The 11,225-nt window shown below is 47.7% G+C and overlaps 1 protein-coding gene across 1 annotated transcript; it reads right to left on the bottom strand.

Annotated features, from left to right (window-relative positions):
- Positions 1 to 795: 795 nt before the first annotated feature.
- TMED10 (transmembrane emp24-like trafficking protein 10 (yeast)) lies at positions 796 to 10,595 on the bottom strand (the record flags this gene model as incomplete). The annotated part of the gene is made up of 4 exons (XM_008945679.1): positions 796 to 1,492; positions 1,972 to 2,098; positions 6,104 to 6,177; positions 10,475 to 10,595. Coding segments are annotated over 4 exons (444 nt in total), but the record flags the coding sequence as incomplete, so codon positions are not given.
- Positions 10,596 to 11,225: the final 630 nt, after the last annotated feature.

The following is an 11,225-nucleotide window of genomic DNA, read 5'->3' as shown; positions in this document are numbered from 1 at the left end:
TGCTGAACCATTTTCTCTGAAGGAATGCAGAAAAGGAGAAAGAATTTTTGTAATTGCCTAAAAACTGCAGCAGATAAGTCCAGGAACTTAATCTGCCTGTTGTGTATTTTTTGTTGTTGTTTTTTTCCCAGCCTGGCTTGTTTAACACTACGTCATCTGGACAGCTGAGAAACTACAAGAATCTGCTTGCTCTCCCCATAGTACTGCATAAGACAGTAACAATTCTGTTGAGGGCACAGTTCAGGCTCTCCTCAGATGCAGAATTAGCCTCTTCCTACACTGTACTGCTTTTCTGAGTTCATCCACATTCTTCCAATAACTCCTCTGCCAATCTGCAAAGTACCCCTTGCACCCACAGACCTCAAAGCAGGGCACAGGCCTTCATGCTTCACATGAGCAGCAGCCCACCTTGCTTTGGGTCTCAGAAGATGAGATTCAGCCAGCTGCCTGCTGGATAAAGCCTACAGTCAGATCAGAAAAATCTTCTGCTCGAAGCAAGACCAAGTTTCCAAGCATAACCTGCTCCTGTTTGTTCTGTGACTGTATCTGACTGAGGCCTCCTGTCTGCACAAAAGGCTGTCCCTGACCAAGGCTTTCAGGAATACTGCTACATTTGTTTCAGAACAAAGGAGGCAAATCCAAGACAAACACAGGAGCAAGGGTGCGACCAAGGCTGGTCAGCTTATTTGAGCAAAACAGGCTTCTCCCTTCCAAGCTCAAACATATCCCAATCTCACCTTCCAAGGCTTTCCTTCCCCCATGCTGATCCACCATATGCTCAAGTGCCCTGACCAGTCAGCACAAAGACACCACCTCCACACAGAGGTCCACAACAGTGACCAAACCTTGGACCCTCCTCTATCCTCAGGCCCTGCTGGAACAATGAAACCTATTGCTTTGCACTCACCTCCCTTTGCACAAGGCTTAGCTCCCAGCTGGTCAGAACAGGGAGTCCCCTGCTCTGCCCTGGTGCTAGCTGTACCACACTGAAGAGCTCAGCAGGGTCAAGTGGCTCAGAGTAACACTACAGTCACAGACAGATGGGAGACATCATCAAGCCAAGATTATAAAAAGAGAACAGACAGCGCAAAAACTTGCTGCAGCTGTCATGGAAACATCTTTCTTTATTTAATCACTGCCCCAGGAACCCCCAAACCCAACACAACCTCCCCCACCCTCAATATCCAACAAGTTTTCACAAGTCCCCCGTTGCCTCCAATGTTTAGGCTCCCCTCCCCCCTGAGGGTCCAAGTTCCTGCAGAAAAGCTCCAGTCAGTGGGTATCATCTGTGAGATGGCTCCCGGGGGCCACGGCTGGGTGCCAGCGGTGTCCAGCTGGGTCTGAGAGGAGGGGGAGGAAGACTTGCTCCTTTACTCAATCAGTTTCTTGGCCTTGAAGAAGCGACGCAGGTAGAAAACCTGCCACGTGGCCAGTCCAATGAGACAGCACATGGAGAAAATGCTGAAGTACAGAACTCGGGTGTTTGTCGACTCTGAAACAGACAACAGACCATTCATTGCACAGGAGTCTGACATCACAGGATGTGTCTCAAGAGGGCAAAGTTCCCAGGATTTCCTCTCCCCTCCCCTTCAACTTCAGAGGCAAGATATCACACAGCATGAAGGCAAGGGCACCCAGGCACCAGCAGTACTCGAGTATAAAACCAGAGGGAACAATGAGAAGGATAATGAAAAGGAACACAGTAAAACTGCAGTTAATGGGCAACATTAAATGGTACAGAGTAATTCATGTTAGGAATGGAGACAGAAAGAAATTATTTATACAGCTGGGACACACAAGACTCAGTGTCTGTTTCAGAGAAAGAGAAGCATCAGCAGGTCTCCCTTACTAGGAACAGAGCAGGCAGAGACCACTATAACTGCTTGATCCCCAGATGGTGTCCCAATAACACGTTTGGCAGAAGTAAGGGGTCTCAGAGCTCCATCCCTCTGGAGGTGCGCAGTCTCTTACCATTTGTGTCCCTCATCTCCTCTTCTCGTTTCTTCATATAGGCAAAGTCGTTAACGATGGACTCTGAAAGATCTTCCAGGCGCCTCAGTTCTACTTCCAGAGGCTTCAGCTTCTCTACTTTAGCAATCTAGAAAACAGAAAAGTCAGGCAATCACTGAGCCAAAGCCAAAAGCTCCCACGTGGGTTTTTACTGCCAGTTTGAACTACTCCTCTTCACATACTACAGATCTGGGACATCGTTCCCCTAGGGAAACGCCTCTACAAGCCAGAAACTACCATGTCATGAAACACTCTCACTTCTCCCACCTGCTCTCTGAAACACACTTTCCTACTATCCCTCCCACACAGCAGAGGAGCACAGCATGCATACAAGCACATTTCTTCCTTATTCGGCCTAATGTTAGCTTATTCACAGCTGGCTTCTGAGGAGTGGGTAGAAGAACTTGCCACATGACAAAGCCCCCAGTGAAGTCGCAGCCTGAGGTGCAGGTGACTGACTTACGCACGCACACGCTACTGCTCTACAGGCGCGCGGGACACCGGCCCCGACACCCACTCTGCTCGCTCTTGCCCCCCGGCCCAGATCGCCCGGGCAGCCCCATCCTCAGCAGCGGTGCTCTGAGTCCGCTCGCAAGAGCTCCGGGCTTGCGGCGCTCAGGCCGATGCCCTCACGGGCGGCAGACGTTCTCGGTGGGGACCACGCAGCTACGACGTGCTGGATCTGCCGCAGCCACCAGGTGACGCTGCCGGAGCACGTACCGGGCACCGGTTCGACAGAGAAACACACTTCCCAGAGAAAAGCTGGGTTTATACGGCATCACTTTCGTGCAGATCATGCAGCCCGCAGTCCTACAAATCACAGACTCGTATCCAAAAAGAAAAATCCATCGGAAATTGAATTAGAAAGCGCAGTCCACAACAGCAACTATTTAAAGATGTCCCTGCCCTGGTCCTGGCTGTAACCTGAGTACACATATAAAATCTGTGACACAAGGACATTACTCAAAGAGACTTAACTGCAATTCCTGCCACTGCTACAGTGTAGGGTTTGGGCAACTGGTTCTTGTGTAGAATTTGGCACTATTAGCAACGAGTGATCTGATCCTGCCACGGAGGCCAGATGCGTGTCTCCAGGTAATGCAGCAGAAGAAAGATGCCCTACAGAAAACACACGGAGCACCTGCAGCTCACCACAGGTCTCACCACAACACAGGATTACTCAGATGTAAGCCACAGGACAGCATCCCTCAGTGGTCCAAGTGCCAACAGGCAGGCAACAGAGCACCCAGGGTGCAGGCACCCCCAATATGCTGCATCCAGAAGCAGCTGCCCTGGTGTCAGAGCCCACCTGAAGAGATGTTTGTGACCAGGCCAGTGCTCACTAATCAGCCATTTCATGGAAGGGGCTTCACATGACACATGTATCCTGGCAAGCTGCAGGCCCTCAGGCAGTCATCTGAGGATTTTTATGCTGAGGTGAGCTGTGTATTACAGCTCTTCCAGCACAGCAGTGTCAATTCAGAGTGTGTTTGTGAAGAGGGGTAGGACACAGGACGTTAAAACCCTCCTGCTTTCTAACCAATAGGTTGTGCTGACAAAACCCTGTGGCCTGAACACGTATGTGCCAGCAGAGCTTTGCTGAAAAACTTGCACTTGTGCGAGTGTGCCTACATCCCAGACTGTGGTGACACAGCTAGAGCAGCAGGTCTGTAGCACACAAAGGGTCTCAGGTAGCTCTACTGACAAGTTAACTCCACATTGATGGTCTCCATTATCTTCCTAAAGGGCAGTTCTCATTCACAGAAGGCTAAAGAGGTTCCACTGGGAAAAACCAAGGCCTGTCTGCTCCATCCTGCATCCCTTCAGCTGCTCTTAGTAGGTGTAGCTAGAAACATCTGATAGATACTTCTAGTCCTGCCTGTACTCCAAGACGTATGTCTTGGAACCTCCTTCATCCCTAGTGAAGCCAAGATGCACAGCTGCTCTAAGGGACTTTGTAAAAAGCCCACCAAGCATCTATGATGGTGGAACACCATCATCCTAGAAAGGAACATCTGGACCACCAGAACAACTGAGACAATAAGGCCACTGAACTTTCTCAGGGGCCACTCAAAGATTTGTCAAAGCCTAACTCTCTTCCTAGCACAGAAAAAGACAGTATAGCCAAGAATTGACAAGTAGCTGACCTGTAAAGGAACCTAGATTGCCAAACCTTCTTGATGCCCTCTGAAAAGTCTTTTCACTTTTTATTACCAGAATTTCTACTTACTGAATGGAGAAAAAGTTATTCCTCCTTACCCCAGAGAACTAAGGTGTGATACTGCCAGGCAATTAGGTTTTATAACCCAGCTCACTCTCCAAGTTGCTTTGCTCCAACAACGTCTGGCTCTATTAAAGCTTATGAATCTAGGCTTGGACATCACCTCTCCTCTCACTCCATATACCCATGCACAAACTGGACAGTATCAGTGACCCTTGGTCAACTCCCTGTATGAAGTCTCCTTGCAGCAATTCAACAAGAACTGGGGGAAAGACACGTCACTGGTACCTTACAGCAGATGAACATCACAAGCAAAAGGCTCAAAAAGGCAGCAATTCCAGGAGAAACACCTAAGCAACAGTTCTCCCCTCTAGGACCATACAGCAACCTGTCAAGTCAAAACCCACAAATACTACAGCAACCTGGGGAGAAAGATGATTTAAAAAAAAAAGACCCACCCTGCAAAGCAGTGTGTCTGAACATCCGTAGCAGCTGTACGAACAGTAAACCAGTCAGAGCCCTTTGCGGACAGGTTGTTCAACAAAGCTCACCGCTCTGAGAGGTCCTCCCTCACAAGCCAAGGATGCTTGCCAGTGCTACCAAGAGCTGCCTTTGATGGCAGCTGTGACTGCAAGTCTAAATTCGTCCTTTCCCGTGTTTGTCCATGGACCTTTTCCACCAATCTGACTACACCGATGAGCACAGCGGGTACTTACTTTATTCCAAGACAGCTGTATCAGTACAACCAGTGAGCATGTAGGTCCACGGTCATAAGAGAACCCTTCTGCACAGGCACAATGCTTCTAGACAGCGCTACGGTAATGCGACCCAAAGAGTATGTCACGGGGTTGTATTTACAGAGATTCTGTAAATGTAGTCACCATAATCCTCCCAGTTACGCTCTCAGGGGTCGTCCTATAACATTTCCACATCTTGTAATCCTTCAGTAGCTGGTTGGCAGACAGCTGACCCAATGATTGTTTTGCTCTTCCCTGACCCTAAGTGCCTTCTTACTCTCCACGTAGGACATGCTTTAGACTGACTTAAGCAAGGATTGCTCTGCTCTGACCAGGGAAGTGCACACAGCAATTATTCATAGGAATCTTTCTTCACCAACAACTGTCACTTTCTCAGGCACAGACTCAGTGCTGGGGGCTGACTGACCCAAAATTCTATCGAGCCAAAAGCACAGCAGCAGCCATCAGCATCTGGATGCTGAATTTGCATCCAAGCCAGTCAGTACTGTCCCAGCCACAAAGCAACTGCTATTCCACACAGCTGGCTCTTGGGTCTAAGAAAGCTATGTCCTCCTAAGATGGAAACATTTAGGCTTTATGCCTATTTCCAATGTCACGCCTTCAAACCAAATACCCGTTTCACACCAGCTACTGCTCTGCCAAACGGCTTCACGCTGATACACTGCCAGTTCTTAGAAATGCACAGGCGCCATTTCAGGGCTGTTGAGCCAGTACATCTTACAGGCAGGAAGGCAAGAACAGTAACAATGGAACATGACCTTTAGGAGGATCCGCTATTAACCTAAAATGACACCCATGCCTGGGACTGGAGAAACTTCACACCTCACTCTCTTGTTTCCTCTAATGCCTATGCCCAGAAGCAGGGTCATGCTGTCCTAGAAAAGAAATTCACACATTAAGCCCCAGTTCCCAGACCAGAGAATTAATTTCAGTTGATGTTTGTCTTTTTTATTCTCTCCTCTAACACACAAAGCTTCACTGGAATTGTAGGTTACAGAAAGGCTTTCATCACCGCTGGGAAAACAGCTTCCCATCATGAGCCCCAGGTCTACAAATGGCATCACGTGAGTGCTGGGAAAGGGCAGCCTGCAGCGCAGGCAGCCGGGGAACATACCTCCTCGTAGTTCTTTGCTTCAACTCCATGCTTCATATCCAGAATCACGAGCTGGTCCGGCATCCTCCCTGTTCCTGGAAGCAGAATGAAAGGATTCATTGTGCAAAACATTCAGCCTGCCAGGAAATCACCAGCTCTCCCCACCACTGAGGAAGAACTCACAACACCCCTCCCCTCCCTCCACGTCTGCAGCTAACTGCGGAGGCAGTGCAGTCCAGCCTAAAAATACAGAGACTTCACAATAAATCCTGGCTGAAGGAGAGCCTCCCAAAGATAATGAGAACAAGCTGTAACTAAAAGCGCTAAGTGTGTGTGGGATGCAAATCTGTAAAAACTGCAAAGGACTGGAAGATGAATACCAGCTGCTATGAGACAGCCTGGCAAAAGACAAGTCACCAGAGGGACAGATACTCAACTGGGAAGCCCACGTTCCTCCTAGCAGGAAGTGCACCAGCAAATCGTCACGTTTACTAGGGGCTGTAAATAATTTTTTACGTTCCAAGGAGCAGAGGGTAAACTGCTCTCATTGAGGAATATGGCATACAGGGACTAGTGACCCTCACAGTGCAACAGATTTTTGCCCATGTATCTTTTCAGGGAAAGAACAGCTCAGATGCCTAAGGCCCACTCTGCTAATGCAGATCCCAAGATGGCAGGAGGCTTCTGAAGCCGGGAAAATGTCACTTCAGAGAACGGCCAGCTGGAGCCGCACAAACAGCACGTAGGACAAGGCTGCCATCAACAGCACAGCAGGTATCTTTTAAGGCTGTAGCCCCTAAGCTATGGACACCTATTGCCAATAGCTACAGTCACACCTGAGAACGCTCCCAAGAAGGGAAAAAAACCCCAAACAAACAGAGAAAGAATATATATACCCTAAAGAATGCGGCATGTCAGCTGACCAAGTATCACATTCCACTGTACCACCTACCAGGAAAATCTCTCTACATAACACATTCCCAAATCCCAGCACTTTGGGGCACGCAGTTGTCCTCAGCTGGCTGCCAGCAAAACAGAAGGTCTGAATTAATTTATACCATGAATTTCAGAGTCTTTAACCAGGAGCATGTCCCATGCTCACACTTTGCTTTAGGAAGCTGCCAGGTGGACATTCCACAAACAAATTCAACGTGCAAGTTCCACTGGGCCATTCCGGTTGGAGCTAGGAAGATACTCCAGATCCTCATTACAATATCCCCAAATTTTCTCTCTACCCACTAAACAGCAATTCAACATCAGAGTAGAATCACCTCCACCTTCTACTGCTGGCAGAACACGGAATAGCCTACTAACAAGATGGTCCTATCAACTACAAACTGTTTCTTAAATTTCATACAAGAAACATAAGGGATTTAAAAAAAGGGATACAAGAACTCAAAAGTCAAACCCAGCTATGTAAGAGCCCAATGGATAATTAGGATTAGAACAGTTTTCTTATAAAAGACCAGTTACTGTAAAAACCACACTCAAATCCCAGCACTGTTCTTTAACAGACAGGCTGTACACAAGCACCCAGTGCTCCTTTCTCCAACCACAAGTTTTGACTGTTTATGCTATATATATACCAGCATGCCTAGAAACTGCCAGGTAGGGCAGCCAATAGTAGCTGCAGAAGAAAATTCAAAGCACACAATTCAGTGAGGGTTTTGGGTTTTTTTTGATGTTGCTTAAATCACAGTGACTTGGGTAGAGAGCTGGAGCTTCCAGGAAGAGATGAGAAAGATAAAAAAGGACAGGGAACAGGATAATAGAATTGGAAGGATTAATTTGTCAGGCTGTAAGGGAGAGCTGCCAAGAGCAAGTAAGAAATGTAGAAAACTCAGAGCTGCTGGGTGCAAAGGGATGGAAAGCAGACATTCTGCAAGAGGTTAACGTCAGGGAATGGCCTGGAAAAATTCACGCTGCTCTTCTACAAGTTTACTGCGCCCAAGGCACAAGGCAGCTCCCTTCACACCCATCAGATCCTCAGTAACTCCCTGCTCCTCCTGCAGCCAGGGCTCACTGGAGCAGACTGGGTCAGCAGCAAAGAAAGAAAATGTTAAGTCACAGACATCTTAAACTAAACTGATACCTACCTCCCCGAGGAGGACTTTAAAAGGTCATCATCTCACATGAGCACAGAACTGCTTCCTGGGAGAATAGAGGAGCTCCCAATTTGCAAAGGCAGTTGGAAAAAACAGGATGTAAAAAAAATTTCCTACAGGAATTCCAGAAAAAAAAAAAAAAAATGTCCTGACACTCTTAAGAAAGTTTGAGAAGAGAAGGATTACAGAAGGAGCAAAGAGGTAAATATTAGCATGCAGGAAGAGCCCTAGCATGTAGGGCAGGCCAGGCTGCTCTTCTCAGAGATCAGCAGACAGTGCAAGAGTAAGTGTGCCTGGGGACAAAGCACTGGTCAGGCAAACAGGACGCTTCCACCCTGGAGGAGAGAAAAAAGCTTGTCATGCAAACACCCATCGCTCCAAGGAGCATCCTAAGAACTCCTCCACTCTGATAAGGTGGACCTTCTTCTTCTCGCTTCCTCTTCCTCATTTCTGTGGTTAAGGATTGAGAAATCCCAGTTGCTTAGACCCCTCAGGTCCCAACGGTTCTGGGCTTCCTCTACCAACAGTTTTTCTCTTCCAGTACTCCACTGACATCCTCCTTGGCTACCGCACTACAAATCCTGACCACTTACTTGATGAGACTGTGGAAAAAAAAAACAGTCCTCTAAAGAGAAACATGGAGATAAGCAGTGCTGGCTTAGTTCCCCCATTCCCATGCTGACTTTAACGAGGAAACAATGCACTTCCTTGTAATGTGGTTACTTCTTCCACAGTACCTTAACCAAGTCCTGCACATGATCAAGGCTCGCACTGACACTTCCCTTACATTAATACTTCCTTGATTTCCAGCACAGGTATAGGAAACCTGGAGATACTTACCATGCAGAATCTCCCCTTAGCAAAGAATTCAGAGCATCTGGGTCCAAAAAGAAAATGGCAGCTTGGAGGCTCCCAGAGAAAGTATCTAGAAGAGGCTCCAGGGGGTTTGGCAACAATACAAGTGAGCCAGGGAACAAACATTTGCTACAACCAAAAGTGCTATAAGGGGCTCAGCCTAGGCAATAAACCTCTGGTCACAAGCACTGAAATAAAAGAGTCTAGACACAACAAAACAAAGAAGCCTTTCCCACTTCAGTGTGTGTGATCACATGGAAGCTTTGAAAGACATGGACTGTCTGGAGACCTCCCAGATACCCAGGTGTTGGACAGTAAATAGCATGAGTGACTCCCAGATGAGTCAGTAGTGCATGCCTTGATATGCTAAGGAGAATTTGGAAACTGTACCTTTGGAGTGAAATAACAGCAAAAATCCTGAGCATTTAGGGTTCACTTCCTTATCTGTAAAATACTATAGAAGAGGTGTTACAAGCCAGATCCCTCGCAGTTCCAGCAAAGAAGATGGCCTTCTTTTACTGGAAAGTTCTCTTCAACTTGGACACTATTCGGATCTTACACGTGTAGCAGAACAACAAAACAGAGGTTGTCTGTTCAATAGATATGAGGAATGGTGCTAGTGATTGCTCTGGGATCTTTTAGGGTAAGAAGAGACAGGTCCAGGGATCAGAACTCTGTCAGTGACTGTGAAAAGATGTGAGCTACAAACCTGCATGTGCTCACACCACTACAAATGATGAGACTAGCACCCATGTGTTGGCTGCTTTCAGCACGTTTGTCCTGAAGTTGAGCCCAGCCACTCAAAGCAGCACACGCGTCACACTCACAGGAAATGAGCCTCTGCACTCATTAGGCAACCATCCCTGCATCACAAATGCAAGGCTGACCTGCCCGTTTCCCCTTCCCTTTACTGACCACTTAGAGAGCAGCTGCAGATTCAGACCAAGACCACATTCCCTGCACGCGCAATCCCCAGTCCCAGAAAACAGTTGCTAACCTAACGTAGGATCGCTGCCAAGTACACACTGTCGAGAGATCACGTTCCACCAAATGGGGAGAAAGACAGGGTCCTGAGGATGGCGGCATCCTGCTCTGTCCTGGCTTGGCTGCCAGAGAGGCGTGAAAAGGGCAAAACGTTTGCTCCTTGGCACTGCCACTCATTGCAGCTGTGGTGACCTCTGCGGGAGGGACACGCGATTTCCCTTTCAGAGGAAACCCAAACGCTCTACACCAGCCACAGAGGATGACTTGACTTCAAACATAACACCAACAGCAGATATTCTGCAGTGACACTGCCCACAGCCTCCTGAAGATCAGCTTCAAAAGTCAGTGTTCTGTGGACCATGCTCAGGATCACTTTACCCATACCCCTAACCCACATATCTACATCAACTTGTTCAAGGCTTGATGGAGCCAACAGACCTTCACTTACCCACAGGAAGCTTGCTCTCAAAGCAGGCCTCAAACATATCATAGTCTTCTGTGGTGAAGGCAAACTTGCCCTTAGTGGCATCCTCCTTGGCATACAGGATGTGCCCAGCTGAGTCTGTTATCTGTAAAAGAGACAACGCGGGTGAGGAACACGGTGCTTCACGGCCACGGGCTCACGCTGCCTGTGCTACACAGGAAGGGGTCTCGTAGCATCCTGTTTGGTGCTGCTGCTACAGTCTTGTCTCAGCACATTCTCTCCTTCCTCACAACCAGATCAATCCTTCTCTTCCTCACCCCCATGCCAGGAGCTGACAAAGTCAGAGTGCCTTTAAGGGAATTACTCACTCTTGGATTAATCAAAAATGAACTCCACTAAAAAAACAAAATCAACCAACCAACAAGACCCAAAACCACACCGACTCCTCTTTCTCCTATAATCTCTGAATATAGACTACCTTGAAGAACTCTAGCTGAACCAAAGTGTTATTAATCGCCTTCGTTTTGCAAGCGAAACTGAAATTCCCATAGCAACAAAGACATGGAAAAGCCTTATGGGACAGAGAAGACTCATTCCCCAGAAGATGAAATGGCAACAGCACATCTATTCCTCTAGAAATGAACTATCACTGTGACCCCGAGTAATACAAGGTTTGGGTGCCAAGACCCATAAAAGTGGCCACTTCAGAGGACAATTTGGACTACACAGACAGAATAATGACTGCTTTGCACTAAGTCTATGAAATTACTAAGAA

This window comes from Merops nubicus, unplaced genomic scaffold, assembly GCF_000691845.1.
Source record: "Merops nubicus isolate BGI_N331 unplaced genomic scaffold, ASM69184v1 scaffold23778, whole genome shotgun sequence".
Classification (NCBI taxonomy): domain Eukaryota; kingdom Metazoa; phylum Chordata; class Aves; order Coraciiformes; family Meropidae; genus Merops; species Merops nubicus.
The sequence above is the reverse complement of the archived record's forward strand: the minus strand, read 5'-3'. Positions and strand labels throughout refer to the sequence as shown.